Source organism: Cinclus cinclus, chromosome 6 (genome assembly GCF_963662255.1).
Source record: "Cinclus cinclus chromosome 6, bCinCin1.1, whole genome shotgun sequence".
NCBI lineage: Eukaryota > Metazoa > Chordata > Aves > Passeriformes > Cinclidae > Cinclus > Cinclus cinclus.
The window spans coordinates 31,446,451-31,471,779 of record NC_085051.1 but is presented as its reverse complement, the minus strand read 5'-3'; the positions used below and the strand labels follow the sequence as shown (position 1 = coordinate 31,471,779).

General features: G+C 35.4%; 1 protein-coding gene across 1 annotated transcript in view; it reads left to right on the top strand.

The window, feature by feature from the left end:
- The window catches only part of RYR3 (ryanodine receptor 3), a 147,551-nt gene that overhangs the window by 55,320 nt on the left and 66,902 nt on the right, over positions 1–25,329 (top strand). Inside the window, exons 39-56 of the mRNA XM_062495378.1 lie at positions 2,489–2,626; positions 4,509–4,782; positions 6,499–6,613; positions 8,367–8,499; positions 9,447–9,550; positions 10,968–11,103; positions 12,371–12,551; positions 13,007–13,112; positions 14,244–14,364; positions 14,965–15,134; positions 15,788–16,008; positions 16,391–16,481; positions 17,874–18,014; positions 19,645–19,826; positions 20,775–20,853; positions 22,039–22,128; positions 23,546–23,695; positions 24,935–24,997. Coding sequence (XP_062351362.1) covers positions 2,489–2,626; positions 4,509–4,782; positions 6,499–6,613; positions 8,367–8,499; positions 9,447–9,550; positions 10,968–11,103; positions 12,371–12,551; positions 13,007–13,112; positions 14,244–14,364; positions 14,965–15,134; positions 15,788–16,008; positions 16,391–16,481; positions 17,874–18,014; positions 19,645–19,826; positions 20,775–20,853; positions 22,039–22,128; positions 23,546–23,695; positions 24,935–24,997 — 2,495 coding nt within the window. The remainder of the gene's footprint in view (positions 1–2,488; positions 2,627–4,508; positions 4,783–6,498; positions 6,614–8,366; positions 8,500–9,446; positions 9,551–10,967; positions 11,104–12,370; positions 12,552–13,006; positions 13,113–14,243; positions 14,365–14,964; positions 15,135–15,787; positions 16,009–16,390; positions 16,482–17,873; positions 18,015–19,644; positions 19,827–20,774; positions 20,854–22,038; positions 22,129–23,545; positions 23,696–24,934; positions 24,998–25,329) is intronic.

The window sequence follows — 25,329 nt, the reverse complement described above, 5'->3', positions numbered from 1 at the left end:
GTAGTACAAGACAGTTTTAGAAGTCCTTAAAATCAAGATTTGTGTCTGTAAGGCAGAAGTTTAATTTGTTTAACATTATTTGGTTTTCACAATCCTCAGTTAATTGCTATTCATCCTTGCTTCTAAGTGCTTACCAAAAACTCTTTCGTTCCGTCATTTTTCTTCCAAGTATTAAAGTGAATAGTTGCAATTCTATTTACTCCTCTTTCTATCTGTTTTTATTACATTTATCATAATAAATTATTACAGCCACCTCAATTTTTCAGTCATTTAGCCCTTGATCTGATCTCTGGTTTCCAAGGGTAATGTCCATTTGGCAGCACAGAGTACACTAAGACTCCAGGATGGAGATTATGGAAGACCTGCAAATTACGTGTAAATGTCTAAACTCCACAATCAATTAATTTTAGCTTAAAATCTTGTGGCTGGTATGATCATTGAGTTAGTTTAGCTCCTGATCACTCTTCAAATTTCATGAGGTGAAACACTAGTTATTGTATGTGTTTAGATTTTTCTTTTTAGGGATGTACTTTTATTAATTGTTTACTATACTATAAACATGTATTTTGAAAGAGAGTTCAAGATAAAGCACTGCCTCATGATTAAAATAGTTTAAAGATCCTCTGGATTCTAAGCGAAACCATATTCTTTACTTTGTGCAGATTTATCAGAGGTGGTCGTTGTGCATAAGTGCTCCTCATTATCTGCTTGGTCCTGAAAATCATTACTAAGCAATCACAGCTGCAGATTAAATGAATAGGAGTACTGCCTGGAATGTTTAATCAGCTTTCTAGTGCTAAGTATACTTTGCCATCTAAGTGGAAAAGTATGTATGCAATCAAGTAATTAAAGGCTTCTTCATAATGAATATAAGCAAATAGTTACTCAGGCAGTCTTAATCCTAGCACGGCCTAACTGTGAGTGGTTAATTTTGCTGGCAAAATAATGGTCCTCTATAATATGTTTTATGTGCAATTTCTTGGTTCTAAATAAACCAAACTAATTTACAGCATATTTTGTAGCATCTTATCAAACTGGCAGTTATCTGGGTTGAAACCAACTGTACTGGTACACAGACCTCTGCCACTTGAAGGAAGCAATTAGCCAGCAGCAACATGAGATAGTCAGCTTCTGAGTGGCTTGCAACTAAAGAGGTGGCAGAATGAACAATTAATGATATGGAACAGTAAATGACACCCCATCTGGAGGACTCACAGACCTCATCTAGACCACTCCAACACCACCTCAACTCATGACCCCAGTGCATTTCTTGTTGTCTATCCATTTCAGTTTCTGAAGAGTTCCCCTCCCAGTGTCTTTCTCTTGTGTCCAAGGCCTAGATTTTATTTCAATGCTGAATAGTTTCTTCCTTTAATATCCTTGTCTGCTTTCTTTTTCCTTTCCTTACTGATGATGTTTCCTGTTACTTTTTTCAGACTGATTGTATCCTTTCTTCTTAACTTCATTTTGCCAAGACTTCACATATCCCATGTCTTAAATTCTGCATTTACTGTTCAATTTTAATTTTTACTTCTTTCATTCTCTCCCAGTGCCTTTGAATTTTATCACTTAGTCACTCCTAGTCATAATTTCCACTCTCCCTTAGCAGCTGCCAGCAGCAAAGTTTCCCTAACTTTATACCACATGTCATTTCTATTTTCTTTCGTAGTTAATAGTTTAGTACCAGTTTTAGCCACTGCAGTTTATTCTTTTCCCCTCTGCTTCAGGTTCTAGCTCTAGTATCCTGTCCGAAAAACTTCCTTTTCTCAATTTCTCTCTGTCAAGCAAACTGCAAAAGCTTACATTTCATCTTGGCATAATTATCTCTGATCTGATTGTTCTGCTTAATTGTTCTTTGCTCCTGCACATAAAACATGTGTTGTCTGATGATCACTAAGAGGTGTGAGAGACTTTGAATGGTTGTGAAGCAGTGTAGTGAACTGAACTGTTTTAAACTACCTGGTAAAATGACATCCCATCTTGTTGTATACATTTTTATGTATTACCCACATAATCTCTGCACATCTGCCTTCTTACAGTTTTAAATTCAGTTAATGTATTTGTTTATGGCTGTTAAATATCTTGACTGAAAAACTACTGTATTGTAAGATACAGCTGTACACCTTTTTCTTTAGCCTACATTCTGCAATATGAAACAAAGGATCACACATTTAATCAAATATGACTGTGAGCCATATTTAATGGCCATAGTAGACTCTTTAAAAAGTGCCACCTCTTTGGTCATAATAGTGAAAAATGAATACTATAAATCTGAATGTAAGAAGTATGTGTACTGAAATGAATGTAATTTGAGTGGTGCTTCTGGTCCTATGTGTTAAAACTGCTGGCTTTACTACTCCTTCTTTTACCCTGCATGAAATTTGGTAGTTAAAAAAATATTCTTATAGCTATTTTAATAGTTTAAATACTGAGGGAGTTAAACTTCAAAGATTGCCTTGTTTTTAACCTGTTTTGTTTTATGCTTAAGGTATTCCACTAGAAGAAGAGGAAGAGGAAGAGGAAGATTCCTCCTTGACAGGCAAACTCCGTTCATTAATGTACAAAATCAAAGGTCCACCAAAAACAGAAAAAATGGAGCCTAAGGAAGAAGAAGAGAAAGCTCCTAGTAAGTTTTGTTTCCATAAAAATACTTTCATGATGCAAGTGTTAAAGTTTTACACAGTCAACAGGAGTGTATTTTCTAATAAAATTTTATAGGAGGCTGAAGGAGACTGCCTGTTTAAGTTTCTTCTGCCTCTTAGAACTATTATTCTGTACACTGAACACCTCAGGCGCATTTTAAAACAAGAAATTAAAATGAGTGGAAGATTTTGGATCCAGAACATTGACTCTGGGGTTGAAAATTTACATATTATTTATAAAGAACTGTGAAAGGCTAATTATGGCACAATAATCTAGACTCGAGCATTCTAAACTTGGGAAGATCTAATTTTTATGGTTTGTTTTTTTTCAATGTAAAAATTCTTCTTTAGAGCTTATCTCCCTTTCCTTGTATTACCTGTTCTTAGGCTACATATACATGAAAATACATACAAGCAGATAACCCCCCCAAAATACTTGTAACCACACACTTCTTATTCTGAGCAGTATTACTGTACATATCCATTCTCATACCGGTTCCATAACATGCAAGGGGTGTCTATGGTCTATACAGGTGAGATTGTTTCTGTGCTTGCAGTTCCTCAACTATTTGCATAAGCTTTTTGTTGAGCCTCTTTGCACAACTCACCTGATTCTCACTGCCACTGTGCTCACATGACACAGGAGAATTCACTCCAGTCAGGGTGATGTGTGGTATGAGTGCCACAAACTTAGTCTTTGCTGTTTTTAATCCTTAGTAGTGACTAGGGATGGTGAGGAATAAGCAAGGCAAAAAGCCAAATTCCTCCAGGACTTTCTTTAGGACACGTTTTTGCTGCAGTTTCTTAGCCTTTCTGAATCAAGATGGGTTTTTAGCTCTAAATTTCTTTTAATTTCTCTAAGCATACATTAATTTCTTATCACAAATAACTTTTACCCAAGTGAGGAATACCAGCAATTTCAACCTAGTATTAATGATGAATCGGTACATTTTGTATTTAAAAACAAGTTAAAACTCTGAAAATAAACACACAGAGGCCATGGATTAGTGTTAATAATGATTATCGGACTTTTGTAACTGTCATGTCAAAAATGAGATAAGGCATGACATGCCATTAAGAGTAGAGCTATCTCTGTGAAGTACAAGATCTGTTCACACAGATTGAAAGTCTAATTATTGAACAGAACCTCAGAATTAATGATGGGTTTGCATAAACACAATATTAAGTAAACTAAGAAATAAGTGTTAGCAAATGAAAGAATAGTGTAGATACAAACCCAGGTGGATCTACACTACCTATAAACCCTTCAGTGATGGAAAGTGGGAGGTAGCTGTTCTTGCCACTGGAAGAACTTTGAGAAAGTCAAGGGGTATGTTTACTGGCAGTAAAAGAATGAAACTTGCATTGTTGTAAGAGGTAAAGTGGTTATTTCTGTTCTACTTGATATCAAGCATAAACATTTGTTGGAACAAGGACTGGAACATATGTCTAGTGCTTCAAGCAATATTTATTCTGTAGTTCCAAACAATACAGTGTTTTTAGAAAGTGCATTCCCAAGTGACAGAGACTTGATATAGAAATAAGGGATAAATTAGAAGTCTAAATGCAACCTTTAATTTACAAGGATGATTTTCAGAGTCATGGCCAACTTAAAGGTTTTCATTGTCAACAGTGCTGGTGTGGACTTGAACCCTAAGTAGATGTTTATTGCTTTTTATCTCTCAAGAACATGACACTTATTTTGAAAGATTTGAAAGTTGCTTTTCCAGTTTAAAAATCCTCTTCCGTTTGCTTGTGGTTTTTTACAACCTCTTTGTTTTCTACTCTTATATATTTGAGTGTAATACATGCTTTTGATATTTTCTGTTGGAAGAGCTAGTAACATTTAATGTATTTTGCTTTTAGCTACACTGAAAGAACTCATATCACAGACAATGGTGCGCTGGTCCCAGGAAGATCAGATCCAAGATCCTGAATTAGTTCGGATTATGTACAGCCTCCTTCGTAGGCAATATGACAGCATTGGTGAGCTCCTGCAAGCCCTGAGGAAAGCATACACTATTAGTGCTGCCTCTGTGAAGGATACCATTAATCTGCTTGCAGCATTGGGCCAGATTCGCTCACTTCTCAGTGTGAGGATGGGAAAAGAGGAGGAATTGCTAATGATTAATGGATTAGGGTATGGAATTAACAGAATTTTGTTTTTAAGTTGGTGTGAAGCTTTTTGTTATATTAGTAAAACCTGTAATTTTTTTTTTTCATTTCCTAAATGAAAACTAATGCTGTACTGAAGTATAACTATGTACCAGGGATTTACACTTTCACTTCTATTTCCAAGGTGACTCCAACCAATCTCTCTAACAGTATCAAAAGGGTCAAAGTTTCTGTGAACTAAGGTATTATATAAAGAAAATGGACTCCTTTTACTACAATTAAGTTTGATGCTTAAATCCTAATCAATGTACATGTTTTAGCAGCTCTGGAGAAAAAGGTCACTAAAATTTTTGCCAGTGTCTATCTATACTGCATTTTTTCCCAAACTTAAAGCCCATTTTGTATTTCATGTGTGAGTGAGTAAATTTGATGGTGTCTTTTCAATAGGATATTCAGAAGAAATTTCCTTTATATAGCACCAGATGATGTAACAATATTTTCTGCATATTTTCTATAAAATCACCTTTGTTGAGCAGAGGCATTATGATGCATTCCTGCATGTTTGTTATTCCTCTTGTGTTACTAAATGCTGGTTGGGCCATAAAATGTCAGAAGGAAAAAGATAACAGAAAGTAAATTACTTCGATCAAAATGGTTCATTTAGAAAGAGAGAAAATTATAGTATTGTTACCTGAGAATTATATTTGGTTTTCTTTCTTCAAGGGAATATTAAAAAAAATTTCTCTCCTTTACAACAATTGCAAGGAAGTTCCATTATTCTTACTATTTCAATGTAAAATTTATATTGTTTTTGTAAAAATTGCAAAGACTGATCTCTTAATTTGAATTGATCTAGTCATGGCAATGACTAATTAGGCAGTTTGTAACAGTATTACCCAATTTGTACTTGATGCTGAGTTAATAAAGTTCCTGAGAATTATATGAGGGATAAAGGATCAATTTTGCATAAATATGGTATAAATACAAACACCTTCAAAGAAGTGCTGTATTGAGACACATCCATTCTCAGTTTTCTGTATTACTTTAAAGCAGGCATGATGCCTGTTACGGGCTATGCGTTTTTAATAGGTTATCCTAAAATTTTAGAAATCCCCTGGATTCTATTAAAATTGAGTCCCTGGATTATTTTGAAACATATAAATTGTCTTCTGGATTATAAAACCAGTACAGCAGATTCTAGAAAACGTTGAGAGAATGGTGGTCAGAGTGAAAAAGCTAAAATAGTCCCTCATACTGGATAATGAAATGAAATACATGTAACAGATAACCTTAAATACTGTCTATTTTTTGTCTTCACTTTGTGAAGTGAGGAAATCAATTAAGAGGTTACTGCAGAAATATGATTGATTAGACTCCAATTTCTTGATCTCTGTTCTCAATTTAAAACCTAACAAAACATATTATTTTCCACTTAGATCATCACAGTTTTTTTTTAAAATTTAAACAGAACAGATGGTAGGAGCAATTTAGAGATGAAGAATTACCATCTCAAAATAATTTGGAGGTTAATATTCTTATTATGAAGAATCCATGAGAATTAGAGAAATGACAGCATACTGAAATGTGAAACATTTTGTTCTCAGGTGTTTTTGTATTATGCTGAATTCTAAAAATTTAAAATTATGTTAATATAATGAATGCATACTTCTGAAATCTCAGTGCATCAGCTTATATTGGTTTGGGGGTTCTGAAAAACAAATTGTCTTTTCTTCCATTTTAGGGATATAATGAACAATAAGGTGTTTTATCAGCATCCTAACTTAATGAGAGTCTTGGGCATGCATGAGACTGTTATGGATGTGATGGTCAATGTGCTTGGAGGAGATAAATCTCAGGTAATTTCACCACAATTTGTTATGATCTTTGCATTTTGAACCTCCCCAAAAATATATTAGGATGTTTAAGAAGTGAACAAAAATATATCCCATGTAAGCTAGATTTTGCTTGTCCAAATTAAGGTATTCATTAATGGAAAAAGTAGAATCTTTTATATTTTATTAGAGGGAGAAGCCCAGTAGCTTAGCCTTTATTCTTAAAACCTGAGATGTTATAGGTGTTTCATTTTTCTTTGAGTAGGATTGTAAAATGTTTTGTTCTTAAATTAAATATATACTTTAACTGCATTTATTGGAGGTGTAGCTCTGGTAGGAAAATTTACCTTTTCATCTTACATGAAGTGTTACTACAATAAATTATAAGAAGAGACTCAACACTTAAATGTTTAAATGTTAATGCTTAAATTCATATACTTGAATTGATCAAAATTTTTTTTGCGGTGTTGTGTTCTCCCTTTTCTCTGTGTTGTGCTTGAATATATATACATGTTATTTTAAAAGCAAAGTGGCATAAATTTTGAGAAGCCTAACAGAAAATTTTCACTCCTAAAGAAAGTGGGAAGTGAAGTACACATATTTTCTTTCCTCTCTTTTCTCATGCCTGATGTTCTTGTCCTGTTGCCTCCACCCCAAAAAGAGGGGTCTCCCCTGATCCTAGTATTCCTTATCTAATATCCTTTTGCCTGGCCACTCATTTTTCTTATGTATTCGGAACAATTTTTAACCCAATATTCTACCTGTTGCTTATCTTTTCTCTGTCTTTCCATTTTCCATAACTTAATTGTCTTTTATGTGCAGCTGCATCATTCCTCCTTTGCCTCTTTGGTCATATTGCTCATATAATTCTCTTAAATGCTTATACATTGAATCTGCCTGTACCATTGCAGTTTTACAAAGTATTCACATACCAGTTTTAGTATTTCTGTTGAATTTCAAGGCAAGCTGCAATTAATTGCTAAATTAATATTACTTTGCTAATTTATAGGTATTACAATACCCTGGTTTTGCTACAACTTGTATATAGAGCCAAAGGTGATAAAATAGCTGAAACCCATAACAATGACAATCCCCAATGCCTTCTAATTTTGTTAAAAATGTTTTCCTAGAAAATTTTAATGACCGAGATCTGCAACAGTGCTTTACAGAGGTTACCATGATATCCTTCAGAGGAAATGCAGACTTAGAAAACTGCTTAGTAACCTGCTGTTGTACCATTAAATGTGCTGGGCCATCCAAAATAACCTATTTTGTGTCTCTGTCTTTGTGAATTGCATGTAGCCAGTAGGTACCTCATGAACATTTATTTCTATGCAGTGTTGTAGCTTCAAGAGATGGAATGAGCAATCGTGAAATGTAGTCTGTGTTTTAGGGATTGGGCATTTTTCTAGGTTGCGACAGCAGATTGTTTAAGATAGATCTCCACCTTCTTAGAATAAATGGTTAATCATGAGGGTATATTGAGACATGTGTTGTCTCTGAAGGAATGGTGGGAAGGTAATAACTTGTTAGTTATTAGTTCAAACTAATATGTCACCTATAGTTCTCTGAAAAATGATTTTTCAACACTCTAATGGCCTAAAGAATGTGAAAGTTAAAAGGAAATGTGGTTACTTTCTTAAGTTAGAACCAAAGCAACTGTCAGTTGCTTATCACCTAGGTAACTTCCCTACACTGTCCTTGTTAGGAGTGCAGGAAGAAGTGGAACAGATTGGTAATTAACATATTTCGCTGCTTTGTCAACTTTCCTCTTCAGCAGATCGCTTTTCCTAAGATGGTGGCAAGCTGTTGTCGGTTCCTGTGCTACTTCTGTCGCATTAGTCGTCAAAACCAAAAGGCCATGTTTGAGCATCTCAGTTACTTACTGGAAAACAGCAGTGTTGGACTGGGTATGCCGTGTAGCTGCAACACCTAAAACCAAGAGTAGGAGAAACTGTCATATCACAAGAGTGATGTCTAATTTGTACAGCAGGCTGAAACACCCTTAAACCACCTTGTGGTTTCACCTTGAATTTTCTTTTTTCACTTTTGTTTCATGCTTATGTGTCTATGAATTGTATCAGAAACAGAATAGTCTGAATCTGTGATTTTAAACACCTTGAAAAAATTAGTATTAAACATATGGTTTGACATTTTTCCATTCAAAATAGTTGTGGTTTGAAACCTAAGATTAAATTGACTCCTTATGGTGCTTACCAGTTTAATCTCATTTACTTTTCCTTGCCTCTACAGTTTAGGCTACAAAAATAAATTTTATATCTTTCTTTTGAACACCGAATGTATGTTTTTTAATGCATGTGCATTAGATTTTGTAACAGAAGGAAAATGTTATTGGCTAGATAAGTGGCTAGATAGCATGTGATTTCACAGTGATTTAGCTGTTCATGTGTGCATTTGGCCACAATAAATGCAGAAAATTGGAAAAGATTAAAGAAAGAAAACAGGTAATTGAAGTTTGAAATGTCTCCTTTTGCTAAACACAGGCATGTTTCAAAATCCTGACTTGATAAAGCTGTGCAGAATTACGTAGTTAACATGTTGATCCCCTAAGGAAATAGTATTCCTCTGATTTGCTATATTGTTAATACTGATTTTGTTTTCATGTGTATTTAAAATCAGTGTGATTGAGTTTTCTTGCTGATATGGATGTGAAGTCAGAAGAAAACCCTCAGCATTTTCACTTTATTAAAAACATTTGACTGTGTTCTTGGATGAAGAACTGCCCTAAAATATAATATGATGAGATTTATGTTGTAGATTCCAGCGTGATTGCTGCCCTCTGCTGCATGAATGTGATTACTGCGAACTCCATTTAATAATTAACTTTTTTCTGCAGCATTTCCCTCAATGAGGGGCTCGACCCCACTCGATGTGGCAGCAGCCTCTGTAATGGACAACAATGAGCTTGCACTCGCATTGGAGGAGCCAGATCTTGATAAGGTGGCCACTCTGACATATTTACCTATTTATTAAATGGTGTACTTGGGCTAAAAGGGTTTAAAAGGGCAAGTTTGGTCATAGTAGTTTTTGAATGCTGTCCTCAGAAATACCCACTCTAGTTAAGTTTTGTTTCAAGGTAAGTTGACTGAGCAGTTTTTTCCCTGATTTTGCTTTATGCCTATCAGGAATCAGAGCAAAAGAGATTTATTCTGCATCCATTCACTATTGTTATTGGGTAGAAAGGATGACAAGAAAAAAGGGCATCAAACAGGAATATCAAGAAGTGTTGTTTGGGGAGGGAAAGAAAATGAGAATTAAGAGGAGAATGTTAAAAAAAGGACATAGGTCTTTAGGCTTAAATCATAGAGATTTGTGGGGATGGAGGTTAGAGCTAAGAGAATGGAAGGGCAGCTGTTTCAAGATGAAAGGTGAAACAAGATTTTAAGGCTAGGGTCAATGGGAAACTGAACCCAGAATTCAAGTAATTGGCAATGGTTAGGAATAAAGGAGAATGTGAGGAGAGGCAGGATGAGCTGGAAAATGTGGTAAAATGCAAACAATGACATGAAAGGTATTTGTATATCACGGGAATAAAACAGATTTAGAGATGGAAGTGCATACATAGATTGAAAAGGAAGAAAGCATATAAAGGAAGTTAGACATGCTAGCAGAGCGTTGGGGTACACAAAACAGAAAGCAGGGTTCAATATAAATGGAGAGAATAGTTAAACACCGAAATGATAGCTTAGCACAGGGAAAATGTCAGTGCAGTATGAGAGGATCCTGTGATGACAGGGGAACTCGTGGGACTGTTTGTGATCAGTATATGGTGTGGGAGAGGAGAAGCTGTGAAATTGAAATAAATGGGCATATTAAAGTGATAACTTGGGGAAGACAGACAAGAATATGAAAGGAAAGGGTGTGAGACAGCACAGCAATATACTTACTAGGCAATATGTTGTTGAGAAGAATTAGCAATTCTCTATCACCTGCAAAACTGCTGAGTGCACTCTGTCCTGTCATTAATAAAAAATTTAATGGTATTGATATCAATCCTTGGGATACAACACCAGTGACTGGAACACTACCAGTGACTGTCTTGTATTTTCTTTGAAATTACTGTAGAGGAAGTCACTTGAACTAAATTCCACTGTTGACCATATTTCTCATTTACTGTTTGCTTACCTTGAAAAACTTGTCACTTTGCTTACTGAAATACTTGGCACTGTACAAATCCTGAATGTTCAAACAGTAACAGATACCAGCAGTAGCATCAGCAGTATTTTATGCTAAAAAGATTAGGCTGTATGTGCCTCAGAACTGTGTTTCTCAAATTCATTAGTCATTTTAGCTGTAAGAATCATAATGTATTGGCTGCAATGCATTACCTTTGGTGAGAGTAAGTTCTGTATTGCAGGTTGTTACCTACCTGGCAGGTTGTGGCCTGCAGAGTTGTCCAGTACTGCTGGCAAAAGGATATCCAGACATTGGATGGAACCCAATAGAGGGTGAACGTTACCTGTCATTCCTACGATTTGCAGTTTTTGCTAACAGTAAGTCTAATTTCTTGGCATCCAGATTCCATCAATAAGGTTTCCTTTAAATTACTTTCCTAGCCATAAAAATACATTAAATTTGAAGAGATGCCAATGCATACTGTCCTCATTACAAACACAAGACTCCTGGTGTATGCTTATTGTATTTTTTTTTTCTGAATCTTCATAGTTAGTTGGTTTTTTTGCAAATCACATAATTGAGTAGATTAACCTGTAGCCATGGTAGCAAATCATGTTAGGAATTTCTTGGCACAGGAAGACCAGGAGTGGGGGTTAAATCAATATATTCCTGCCACTCCTGGGAGAAGAGTCTTTCCCGTGCTCTAGTGTGTGGACACTCCCATGGGAGACAATCCTCCACAACCTTCTCCAGTGTGAGTCCATTTAACAGGAGAAAATTCTCCACAAACTGCTGCAATGTGTGGCACTTTTCCATGGAGTGCAGTCCTTCCAAGATGGGGTGCTCCAGTGTGAGTTCCCCACAAATCCTACCAGGAAACCTGCTCCACTGTGGGCTCCACTCTCCTCAAGTCTGCAGGCGACACTCTGCCAGGAGCCTGCTCCAGCAGAGACCTCCCAGAGCTTCAATCACAGCCTCCTCTCAGGCATCCCCTGCTGCAGTGTGAGTCTCCTCCCTGAGCTGCAGGTGGATCTGTGCTGCACCATGAACCTCCCTGGGCTGCAGGTGGATCTCTCTCTGCTGCACCATGAACCTCCCTGAGCTGCAGGTGGATCTGTGCTGCACCATGAACCTCCCTGGGCTGCAGGTGGATCTCTCTCTGCTGCACCATGAACCTCCCTGGGCTGCAGGTGGATCTGTGCTGCACCATGAACCTCCCTGAGCTGCAGGTGGATCTCTGCTGCACCATGAACCTCCCTGGACTGCAGGTGGATCTCTCTCTGCTGCACCATGAACCTCCCTGAGCTGCAGGTGGATCTCTGCTGCACCATGAACCTCCCTGGACTGCAGGTGGATCTCTCTCTGCTGCACCATGAACCTCCCTGGGCTGCAGGTGGATCTGTGCTGCACCATGAACCTCCCTGGGCTGCAGGTGGATCTCTGCATCCCTGTGGACCTCCCTGGGCTGCAGGGGCACAGCTGCTTCACCATAGGCTGTACCATGGGCTACAGGGGAATCTCAGCTCTGCCACCTTAGGATGAGGACTTGTTTTATATTTTTGTAACAATTAGGAGAAAATTAAGTTCTCTTCTGATTTAAGAGTACCTTTCAGGAGAAAACATGTAATGCTTTTTGGTTCTCAGGTGAAAGTGTTGAGGAAAATGCAAGTGTGGTTGTCAAGCTCCTTATTCGAAGGCCAGAGTGCTTTGGGCCAGACCTTAGGGGAGAAGGAGGAAATGGCTTGCTGGCTGCTATGCAGGAAGCTATCAGGATCTCAGAGAATCCCAGTCGTGACCTTCCTTCCCAGGCATATAAAAGAGAAGGGTAAGTAAATGTGAATGCTTGTTTGGCAAATGAGGATTTAATAGCTGGTTCAATCATGCTTGCAATATGTGCATAATAGACCCTGTTGTCTAAGGCATGACACAAACAGAGAAAATTAGATTCACATCCACAAGCAATTGTCATATGGTATTCATAAAGCATTAGCTAGATAAAAGTGGAGTAAGAGTTACAGAAAAAAAAGCCTAAAGGACAAAGCAAATGAGAAGACTGCTGTGGAATGAAGCTAAAATTAAGGTAAAGTAAGAGGAAGGTAGAAGGCTCATGTGAAGTCTGCAGTTAGCCTGCACGCTCACCCCAGGGACAAACCCCTTTAGTCTGGAGCCAAAGGGATGAGTATGCCTGGTGAATAGCCTCTGGATCATGTCTTTAGCTTCAGAGAAGAGCTATAAAACATAGATTAGCAAAAATGCTCACTGTTATTTTTAACTTTTTAGTGACGAGGAGGAGGAGGAAGAGGAGACTGTGCATATGGGAAATGCAATCATGTCATTTTACTCAGCTCTCATAGATTTACTTGGACGCTGTGCACCAGAAATGCATGTAAGTTCATTTTACCACTTGCTCGGAAAATGTAGATTTGTAAACATAACCATACATGTCTAACTAAAACTTTCTCTATTTAAAGCCTTTTTCCTTTCAGAAGGCAGTTTTGGCTTCTTGCTATACCTAAGTAGATTAAGTCCCTGCAAGCTGTTTACAAAGTATTAGGTCTTTTGACTCCCTTATGCTATTTTATTTATCTAAAAATTTTGATAATTTTTACATGATTATGGAATCAAAGCCAATCAAATACCAACTACTCAAAAGCCATAAAAATAATTTTTATAAGAATGTGATAGAGGGCTGCTTTTTTGTGCATTGATGAAGCATGGTGCCCACACTATGTGAATACATGGAAAAATATGTAAAATAACTGTTTCAACTGTAATGCCTGCAACAGTCACCTGCAAGATTGTTTTTAATTAGACTGGCTGTTCCTTGTTGGTGCTTAAAATTCTTAAGTAGCTTAAAATCCTTTATGTATCTCAAGACAATAAGAATAAGAAGTTTGGCTTGCAGCCTCCCTACTTACTCCTACAAAAGCTATTAAGTTTATTAGCTATATGTAGCTCTCTATTGCCAGACACAGTAGTTTCATGCTATGAAAACTACTGGTAGAGATTTTCAGACAAAGGTTAGGAATACCTGATTTCTGTTAGAAGTTGAAAGGAATTGCTCACCTCATTGTTGTAAATGTCATTTGAAGATTTCACAGCATAGAAATAATAGAAAAATACATGGGCACACACAGGTCTGCATCCACTTTTTTACGCTTAAAAAAACTTGTCACCATGGGCTTTCTAGGTAACCTCGACATTTCATAAATTTTAGTTTCATCACCATATCTGGTTGGTTTAGGAATCTTAACAATGTGGAGCTTTATGCATTATTAGGAATTTATAATATTGTGAAATCATTGATATAAAAATAAGAACAGATATATAAGTAGATATATATAACAGAACAGATATATCAGCTGAATTTGGCAGCTTCATTAATTCTTGGATAAATTGAATTTATGTGCATTTTCTTCCAGTGCTTGAAAAAAATTGTATTTATAGAAATGTTTTGAGGAAAATTTTCTCATGTTATTCAATACTAAATTTCTTAATTGATAAATTTTTCTAACAGCTTATTCAAAGTGGAAAAGGGGAAGCTATTCGAATCAGGTCAATTCTTCGATCCCTAGTGCCTACTGAAGATTTGGTGGGGATTATAAGTATACCACTAAAGCTGTCCACAGTTAACAAAGGTAACTTCAATACTTTTATTAGACCATTTATCTTTTATGAAAGTCTTTTGCCACATTAGCCTGCAGACAAAAAATAGAGCAGTTTTGTTGGAGATGAATGCAGGCAGAGAACTGTTCTTCAAATTTTAATTAGATCGCCATTAATTAGAGCTACTCCAGTGGCATGGATATTTGCTCCTGTAGTGCAGAGAATGTAAGTATGTAAGAAATACTTTAAAGGATCACACCAATGGGCCAGTACTTTGTCTCCAGCAGTGGCTCTAGAGATGCTACCTCTTTAGGTAAAGTATTTAAGCTTAGGCTCAATCTCTTTGTATTTCCACATTATCCAGTCATTTGTAGAATATTTTACCATTCATTTCTAAGCTTTCATTTAAGAGTGAAAGATAATTAAATTGCAAATTAATACAGTTTTTTAAATAATAGAAACTTACTATTCTAAATGATTCTTTTCCAGCAAAGAACAAAGCTGAACAAGAATGTAATATTCTTTGAGTATTTGATTTTACACATTAAATGTAATTATAGTGTCTTTCATTGCCTTGGTGCTTCTTGTTTTATGTTATCTACTATTAAAAATCACACTGTGTATTTGTGTAGATGGCACAGTAAATGAGCCAGACATGTCTGCCAGTTTCTGTCCTGATCATAAAGCACCCATGGTACTCTTCTTGGACCGTGTCTATGGTATTAAGGACCAAAGCTTCCTCCTTCACCTGCTGGAAGTTGGATTTTTACCAGATTTAAGAGCTTCTGCCTCACTGGATACAGTATGTATTTCACTATTGAGTTTTGGTGCAGTGGCTGGATATAGTGGTTCTGTAACTGTAAAATACTGGAATTTCAAGTCAAAACAGCTTTTAAAAAAGGATATTATAGGCTCACTATAAAACAAAACCAATAGTAATTCAATTACTATTAATTTATAGTGCTTAAATCTGATTTAAGCATTCAGCAGCACTGTATGAAGTGTAAAAGTAATTTAAAATTTTTTAATACAGTCTGTACAGTAATACAATAAGTACATTGACTATACTACAATAGGCCTAATGAATGCTTATATTTCATGTTTGTTTCTGATAATTACACTGAAAATCCACATGTATGAGGAAATTGAGCTGACAAGTGTTATTAATGCTTAGTGGGGTTTTCCAACATGTTTCAAGACAGAAGCTACATATTCTTTTCTGCTGCTATTGGTTCAGAGTGCAGGGGTACAAGAGACAGGACATAAATGGATGGCTTGAATTTTCTCCAGTTGAAAAAGAAATTGCTTTATTCCTCATGTAGGTACTGAGAATATCATGTTAGCATCCAGCTACTTAGGAGACATAAAGACTATTGCATTATTATGCTTTATAGCCTTCATATATAGTGACCTTTATCTGGTGTGATACTAACAATCATTTAATACTTCATACAGGTCTCTCTAAGTACCACAGAGGCAGCTCTCGCACTAAATAGATATATTTGCTCAGCTGTGTTTCCATTACTCAAAAGATGTGCTCCCCTCTTTTCTGGAACAGAGCATCATGCCTCTCTGGTTGATTCCATGCTTCACACAATATATAGGTTATCCAAGGGACGCTCCCTGACGAAAGCTCAAAGAGATGCTATTGAGGAATGCCTGCTTGCTATTTGCCAGTACGTATGATACCTATGAACAAATTAATTTCTTTAGTGCAGGATAGGTATTTTAACAACTTCTTTCTTTGCCTGTGGTGTAGACCTAAGACTATTTTATCCTTGCTTGAAATAAGTGACCAGTGTTATGTCAGGAACTGAAACGTAGATTTGTCTGTTCACTTAAGAGGGTTCAGAAGTAGCACAATGTTTTACAGAAGATCTAATGTGCTATATCTTTCTATAGGTATATAGTGAGATTCCTTAAGCACCTAGCATTGTTTTCTCAAAGTACTTTTAAGGGGTGTTTTGTCTCCCTATATGTGAATTGATTTCAATTTTTATTTAATTTACACTGAACTGTATGAATTTTGCAAATAGCATTTATTTTTTTAAATTACAGCCATTTGCGTCCCTCTATGCTACAACAGCTGTTGAGAAGGCTGGTTTTTGATGTGCCTCTGCTCAATGAATACTGTAAAATGCCTCTCAAGGTAAAGACTTTATTTTCTGCACATTCAAAATAAAATGTTGTTGTCTTGTTTTTAAAAACAGATCAGGAAGCGTAAAGCAATGTAAAATTACTTCTGAATTGAAAACTATGTTATTCTTTGGCAGTATTTTAAGTTAAGAGTAATGTTTGTCAAAGTTTTGAAATCATGCCTAATGCAAACAGTAAGGTGATGATGATATTTTGTATAGTGAACTGTTGACTTTCCTGTTGCTTCAGCAAAATAGTATTTGATTGTATAAATTTAAATATCAGCATTATCTTGAGATTTCTTCTGCTCAATGAACTATAATAACTCTTGGTGGGATGCATGGTCTAGGAATGAATTTTGAGTCAAATCTAAGAGACAGGATTTAGAGACGAAAATTCTCCTTTTATTTTTGAATAATCTGTAACTGAAGTTTAATCTATCCTTTCATTCTGTAAAAACAGAATTTCAATTGTTATATGATAAATAAATCTTATATAGAACTATTCTGTCAGGTTTGTTTCACGTTTTATGTTGGGATAAAACAGCCTGATTTTAGGTCTCTGTCTTTTTGTGAAATAATTGAAATTTTATATTTTAAAGCAGAACTGGCATATTCACAAACATACTCTGGAGCATCATTGTTTCTTTGACTAAAAGTGAGGCGTAGAGGGAGTGTTAGGTCTGGTTTTTAATTATTATTTTCCCTTCTTACACAGAATTGCAGTAAAAAGTAAATGTCAAGATTCTAGTCTGATGTTAAAAGAAATTTTTTAAATTTCCATGAGATAGGAATTTTTAGTTCTATAGAATAAACTGGTAGAAATTTTAAATTATGTGGAAAATGCACCAATAATCATATATACTAGCTCTTTAACTGTACGGATTTCCTGTATGATTGTTCTTTCTGTCAATTTTTCCAGAGCTGAGCAGTCACAGCCAAGAGGATGTACTGCAGGTACATCCATACATGCAGGTGTCTTTTGCAGTATTTTGAATAACACTAAAGCCATCAACTAGAAATGACAAGAGTTAAATCTATTTGAATTTGTAAAACTTTTCATTACAATCTATCATGTCCTGCCTTATACCTATTTCATTGTCTCTATTTTCATCCTGTGAGCTAGAATGTACTCAAATGGTGACAATTCTGAATTTGTTCTACTCCCTGTAAACATTGAAAATCCCACAGCAGGCAGGAGCTGGAAATAATGCAGGCTTTCTACTTTAACAATATGAGCTCTGCTGCTCTTCCAAAAAGAAAAGAAAATAAAAAAGACTGTTGTTCTGAGCCAGTGGAATTTAAGAGACACAAACAATACTACTCCTGAAACTGTTCAACGTAACAGTTTTTTATTTTGTTAAATAGCAATGTTTCACATGCATTTTTGTTTCTTGAAAATCTAGCTTCTGACAAATCACTATGAGCAGTGCTGGAAATATTACTGTCTGCCTTCAGGAATGGGAAGTTATGGAATTGCAGCAGAAGAAGAATTACATTTAACCGAAAAACTTTTCTGGGGAATATTTGATTCCTTGTCTCATAAGGTAATGGCTGGAATTCACATAACATTATGGGGTGGTAATAAAAGCATTACAGCGATAATTTGCTGTGCCAGGATCAGAAAGTTCCTATTTTAATAGTTGTTTCACATAGCATGGGACATACAGCAATGAATGCTTTTAATGAAGTGAAAAATTGAATACTGAATCTTGAAGGATGCTCTCCAAACTGATGAAATGTCAAATCTTTGCTTGATATACTCTTTAGCTTTACACAACTAACGAGGAGATGTGTGTGTGTAAATATATACATACATACATATATATATACACATGTAATGTGTACTTCTCACTGCACTAACATGTCAGTGTTGTCTGCTCTCCTATCTTGGCTTTAGTAAATATTTTAAGCTACTTTTTGCTGACATAAAAATTAATTTTAGTAAATATACGTATGTGCTTATCAAATTGTTGGTATATGCAGAATAAATTTACATTTTCTTTCTTCATATATATATTTGTATTTCTTTAGTTTTCCAGCTATTGCCTATCTGAAGAGATATGATGCAATATACTATGAAATAAACACTATTCCATTTTTCTGTTACAAAGTGAGATATTGGGCCTTTTTAACTTAGTTTTTCTCTCAGTAAGAAAAAGTTGCATTTCTGATACGAGAAATATCTTACTGAGTCAACACTTTTTGTGCTTCCTTGGGATCAAAATTTAGCCCAATCAAAAATCAGATTTTGCTTTAGGACAATAAAAAATCATATTCATTGTGTCTCACTGAATTTATGTTCTCTTTCTAAGCAACAGATTTAGATGATTGCTCCTCCAGGCATCCTGATTTATAATACAGAAATAAAAATGATCTCTGCATTATTCTGAAATGGCTTTTTAAGCTTCATTAGTATTTGATTTTAGTAACATTTTCCCCTCTCTTACTGCTTTCACAAGTGTGAAGAATGTCAGGAGGACTGACACAATTGAATGTTTTCAATTAGCGCATCTTAGATTTTAACACATAAATGAACATGATATGTATCTGCCAATACTGGTGGCTCTCTATAACAATATTTTTTATTTATTTTGTAAATGGTTGTTAGCCCAGTGACAGAAGAGTTGTGTAAATCTGTTCTGCTCACCTACAGTATTCTCCACCATTCTTTATTGTGCTAAAATATTTATAGGTTTTGTGTTATTAAAAATAATGAAATTACTTTGCTACAGTAAATCACAATTTCCTTTAATGAGCTTATTTTAAAATTAAGTAGTTCAGGGTGAAAGAAAGACAAAATGAAAATAGCTTCTGCTAATCCTGCAGGAATTAGCAATTTTAGAACTAATTGTTTTACAGATGATCATGCTTGTAGCTTGAAAACAAGGCTTGATCCTCCCTACACAGGCCCTCATGGCCCAAAAAAAGATGGAGCTGAACTTGTATTGCATGTACATGCATAGCGTCAGCTTTCTCATGTCAATTTGAATAGTTTTAAAAATATATCATGCTGATATAATGGAACATAGATGTCATGCAACAATAATTTTGCTCTATGTTTGAATTTTAGATGTGACTTACTGTTTGTTTGCATCTTCTAATGTTTGTACACGGCTATGGCTGATTGGATTTCACTAACATCTTGCATGTTTTTCTATTGGATTTTCCAACCAGTTCCTATCTCTCCTGCAGAAGTATGATCCAGAGCTCTTTCGAATGGCTTTGCCTTGTCTAAGTGCTATAGCTGGTGCCTTGCCCCCTGATTATTTAGATACACGAATTATGTCAACTTTGGAAAAGCAGACTTCAGTTGACCCAGAAGGAAATTTTGATCCCAAACCTGTCAGCACATCAAAGTGAGTCATGTAATTCACAGTGGTTTCCTTCCCTTAATTATTGTTATACCATTCCTTATTAACTTTTTTTTAATCTTCTGTAGGGAGAGTTGGCTGGTGACTGGCATGTTAGTGGTTTTAGGACTTTCAGAAGTAGTACAGGGATTTTTGCTCCCTTCTGCCAAATACTTCACTGCAATATGTCCTGTTTACCAGCCATAGACCATATTCTTCTCAGGCCTGAAAAGATGTTAAATATTTCCATCTTATGTCCGCAGAGAAAATAGTAAAGTCTATATTTATGATGTGCCCTATTGCCAATAGTTCAAATGTTTTGAATTAATAAATTAGAAACCACCATTTTGAGTGTGCTTATCACAATTTATACAAGATCACAAAAAAATTGGTGATTCAATTGGTCTATAGCCCAATTTTTATTAAATCTTCACTTAATTTTGAGAATTGAGCTTTAGAAACATGATATAGCAAAATAAGCATATCATGTATGATGATTAAATAGAGATTTGGCCATCCTAGTAATCTTGTGCTTTTAAAATACAGACTTTATACTGAAGAAGTGAGGATCACTAGCTCAGTCTTGCCATTAAAGTCTAATCCTTCCATAATTTTACATTGTGAAACCTCCATGTTAATATTATTATTAAGAATGTATTAAGAATTAGCAAAAAAATTACCTGTAGATTATGGTGAAGCAGGATTTTGTTCCTTTGTGATTTAAGTTGCTAAAAAGTGTAACTGTTTTGTACTTAAAGGTTCTCTGTAAATGCCATAATAGTTGTGCCATTTTTGTGGCATTTCTTTTAAAGTCTAGGGAATTGCCTTGCCAAATGCCTTACCTTCATTTGGAGGTGAAGCAATTTGATTAGTGCTATATTAAGCTGGCATTTTTTTCATAAATCAGACTGCAGTGACTTATGATTGAATGACCATAGCCCTCTTTGCTTACAGCCTTGTCCTTCCTGAGAAGTTGGAGTATATTGTAAGCAAGTATGCTGAACATTCCCATGATAAATGGGCCTTTGAAAAGGTAGGAGTTCTTTTAAGACTGGCACTTGTCCAGGACTAGTAAATAATTCCTAGGTGAATACTGAAATTGAAACTGGACAGTTTAACTGATAGCACTTGTTCAATGTGTGTGAATGTCTCCATATTTATTTTGGGATATGTGGAAAAAACCCTTGCTTAAGAAAATGCATTGCGATTTGTTACTTTTTCAAATAATTTCTTGGGAGAGACTTGAGGGAACTGAAAAAGGGGAGTTTTGTTTGTGGGGGTTTGTTTGTTTGAGGTGTTGGTAGGTTTTTATTGTTCTTTGGTGGGTTTTTTGTTTTTTTTTTTATTGTTTGTGTATTTTTCCTTTCTTTTTTAAAGTAAGAATATATAGCCCTTTAGGCATCACTTTGCCTGGTAATGGTGCTTTTTGACTGGGAGTCAGAGATTCAGTTTTACTGCAGCAGCTTCAGGATCTAAGAAAGTACAGCCTAATATTTTTTATTTCAGATAAATAGTTGTAGCTTTTCTTTCTTCTTAGCTTTAAGAAGCCTGTTATGTATTGAATTTCTCTATAAGAAATGCTTCCAAATGCTCTGTCACTATGTCATGCTTCTTTTTCATTATTTCTGCTGAGCTTCAATAAAAGACAATGAATTCTTAAATAATTTATTATAACAATTAATAACAAATGAATAGCAATTTTATGAAGAGTTGTATAAAACATTTCTCTTGTTCGAGGGGTCCTATGTTTGCAAATTCATAGAGGAAGGCACACATACATATGTAAATATACACAGAATAATTTCAAGCCATAAATTTCAATTACTGTTGTATAAGGTAAAGGATTCATTAGTTATGTTTTTCAGTTCTTGATCTGTTAATGTTACATGTTCTGACTTTAGCCTCCCAGGGAATTGGGACAAACATTTTGGCCTCAGTCAGTGCCGTCTCAATGCATGAGTCCACTTGAAAGGGGCCAATGCAAGTCAGGCTCAGGACTGGTATCACTACTCCTAGGTGACATCCATTCTCTCCCAGGCATGTTTTGTTCCTGCATGTCCACAGGTGGATGCATGCTCCTCTCCCATGGTACTGAGCAGCTCTTGGAATGAGTTAGGAGTTTGATGGGACAAAAGAAACTGGCTAATTTGCTCTCACTCAGGCATGTTGTTCTCATTGTATTTCAGTGAGGGTTTTGGTTGTTCTTTTTCTTTTTCAGACTAATAGTGGATGGAAATATGGTGTTTCACTGGATGAAAATATGAAAACTCACCCATTAATAAGGCCTTTCAAAACTTTAGCTGAAAAGGTAATAGAGGAAATTTCAGCTGCACCAACATGAAGTAGATTGATTTGTGTGCTTTTAAAAATCCATTTCAAATATATTCTGTTAAATGTCAGGCAGAGGCACAAACAAGAATTCTTACAGTTAATAGGTACAACTTCATGCTGAAGTGATTTTTCAGTTAATCTTACAAGATGAATTGTATAATTTGCTTCCATTAGACAAAATGTTCATTGTTTCTTCATAGACCTGGGCAAATTTGAATTCAAAAGTATCAGTAGCACAGTTTTTTCAGGCCTCCATGGATGAGAAATGAGTGGCAGAAACTCCTGGAACTTAATGAAAGTGTAATTTAACATATCTGAAGGCAATTTTGTCTTCCATAAAGATGGTAGAAAAATGTAAAAACTTACTAGGACGTGATTCAGTTGAAAATGCAGAAAAACATTTAAAGTATTTTGAATTTCTTGACTAGGCACACATGTCGTCTAGTTGTCAGAACAGTGAGGTGAATTTGAATTCTATTACTTAGTTTTGTAATGATTCACTGGGAGACACAAGTCAATTGAAATGTCCCTCTTCACCATGTTTATCCTGTTCAGAAAATAGACATGACAAGAATCAAGAAGGATTAAAGAGGCTGAGTTTCCTAAGGTTTGTAAATTGCTTTGGAATTGTTGGAGAGGAGCCAAAGCATTGTTGGTTGTTATTTAAGCAGTTCAAAGAGAATTTTCTAAATTGTCTGAAATTATAACTTTTGAACATAAAAATCAGGTCTACCCCTAAGAGCTGTCATTTTGAGCACCTGGTTTATGACACAACCTGAAATACTTTTTTTAAATTGATTTGAAAAGTTTTGATATGGCATACTCAGAATTTTGCCACAAATTTTCAGAATTTTTCTAATACTTTTAATTTTCAAAGCAGTGTTGGAATATGGGCAGTTGCCTATTTTTTTATTGGTAACTGTGTTTGTATGAAGAGGTGTATAGTTCAGTAACCTTCTTTATCTGTGAGTGGGTATAAATACAGGAAGACTAAAAAAACGTCTTGAGCTCTTGATGCATTTAAAGATACATAGTTGTTTAACTAATTTGTAGCACTCACAGTACCATTGTTTTGTTATTATTTTGTGTTGGTGGAGCAAATGTATAAGCTTCCAGGTCCAATCTACATTATTGCTCCAGGGCTCATTGCAGCAATGTTCATTTCTAACACGTATCCCAGAAATAAAGGCCACTAAGAATATTTTTTTTTTTACTGTAGTTATCTCAAAGCTTTTCTCTCGTGTACAAAGAACTATATTTTGTGTTCTCATATAATATATAAATTTTCTATACTTTTTTGGTACTTGGCACTTAGTAGAGAAGGACAGAATGTTTTTATAGTGTTTGTGCTACTTACTAAACACAGAAAAAATTGTGTATTCTTTTGTTCAAAGGAAAAGGAAATTTATCGCTGGCCTGCCAGAGAATCATTGAAAACCATGTTGGCCCTGGGATGGAGCCTAGAAAGGACCAAGGAGGGAGGAGAAGCAACAATACATCAGCGTGAAAATGAAAAGCTTCGTAGCATATCTCAGTCTAGTCAGGTAAGGTAGAACGCCTTAAGTTTAGAAAACAAAAGGCCTGTTCATTAATTTCCTAAAAAAAATATAAAAAATTGTCAGTTTTATATTCTTTAAGGGAAAAGAAACTTTTAATGGTAGAGTTCTAAGTCTGGAAGCTATGTTACTATAATAAACACTGTGCAACACTAAAGAGGGGATTCCAACAATCTTTTAGGACAATGAGGCTATAGGAAAGCAAAGATATTAATTTTCTTAGAAGAACTGAAAAGCTTTTTAATATATTAATTCAAAGAAAACAGAAAAGCCATTTAATAAAGGCTTTTATTTTATAAAAAATAAATCTAGCAATTTTCTTTTTTTGGTCAAACAGAGGAGCCTAACATGGGCTTTTCTTAAGATTATAATTATGACTGACAAATGAGATTGCAAATTTGATACAGGTTTTTTTTTTTTTAAATTTAAGGCAAAATTTTCAGGTGATGATATATCTTTTTTGGTGTGTAGATTTTTGTAATCACCCATAGAGACTGCTGGTCAATATGTCCTGAAGGTACCTGGCACCTAAAGCCTGCGTTGGTTTCCTCCAAAATCAGTATTTGCTTATCAAAAAGGGCCCCTGAGCAAGACAATACCTCAGCATTTCTTCAGCAAACCTCACTCCTTTACAGGAAATTTTGCTGTCTCTGGAATCTCTGCTTCTGGGCAGTTGAACTTGTTCTGCAGTTGGGCCTTCTTGCCCAAGAAGATATATGATAAAGACATGACAGAGTAGAGGTTTTCAACACATAATAAACTTGAGTACACGTTTGAAATCACTGATTTTATATGTAACCATTCACATTTAACTTGCACCTCAAACAGGTTTTTGAACTGGAGCTTTCTCACTTAAGCCAGTTGAAGATTGTGTTAATATATTACATTCCTGGTTTTTCTTAGTCTGTAAATTCCTCAAGAAAATAATTTGTCTCATGATTGGTCTCCTCATAGGCTAAAAAGTTAGTTCTTTGCAGCTTGCCACTTCTTGTGAATAGAGAAAACTAAGTATCTGCAGCAACCTGCAGCAACACTTCCACACCAACAAACCCATTCTCTTAATTATCCAGTGCCTTGAGTACACTGCAAAATAGGTGAACACTTTCTACAAGAAAGTATAAAATTGGGAATGGTGTTACTCTGATCAGGTCAATGACAGAGATGTAGTTGAGTATTTTTTTTATCTGAAAACATTTTATCTGAGAATACTTTTCTTTTCCCCTGCAGGGAAATGGGTATAGCCCAACACCACTTGATCTCTCTAATGTGCCACTTTCTAGGGAGCTTCAGGTTTGTATTTGTGTTTTGCATATATTATGCCAAAGGAATGGATACTTGGTTTCATTATTATTAATGAGTTGAATTTTTTTAGGTTTTATGAGTGTATTTGTGACTGTAGTTATGATATGCTGTTGTAGAAAGGGTGCATGCTATTGACATACTGAAAGATGAATTTTCTAATGTTCATACCATTGGTGCTTCCTGAGTTCCCAGAAAAAAAATAAGCACAAAGCTAGGGAAGGGCCTCTTAACAGCATATTATAATATGAGTATCCTGTGCTTGTGCTGACTTCAAAGAACAGCTGACTATAGAAATTCCACTTAGCTATTGCTTCTTTATC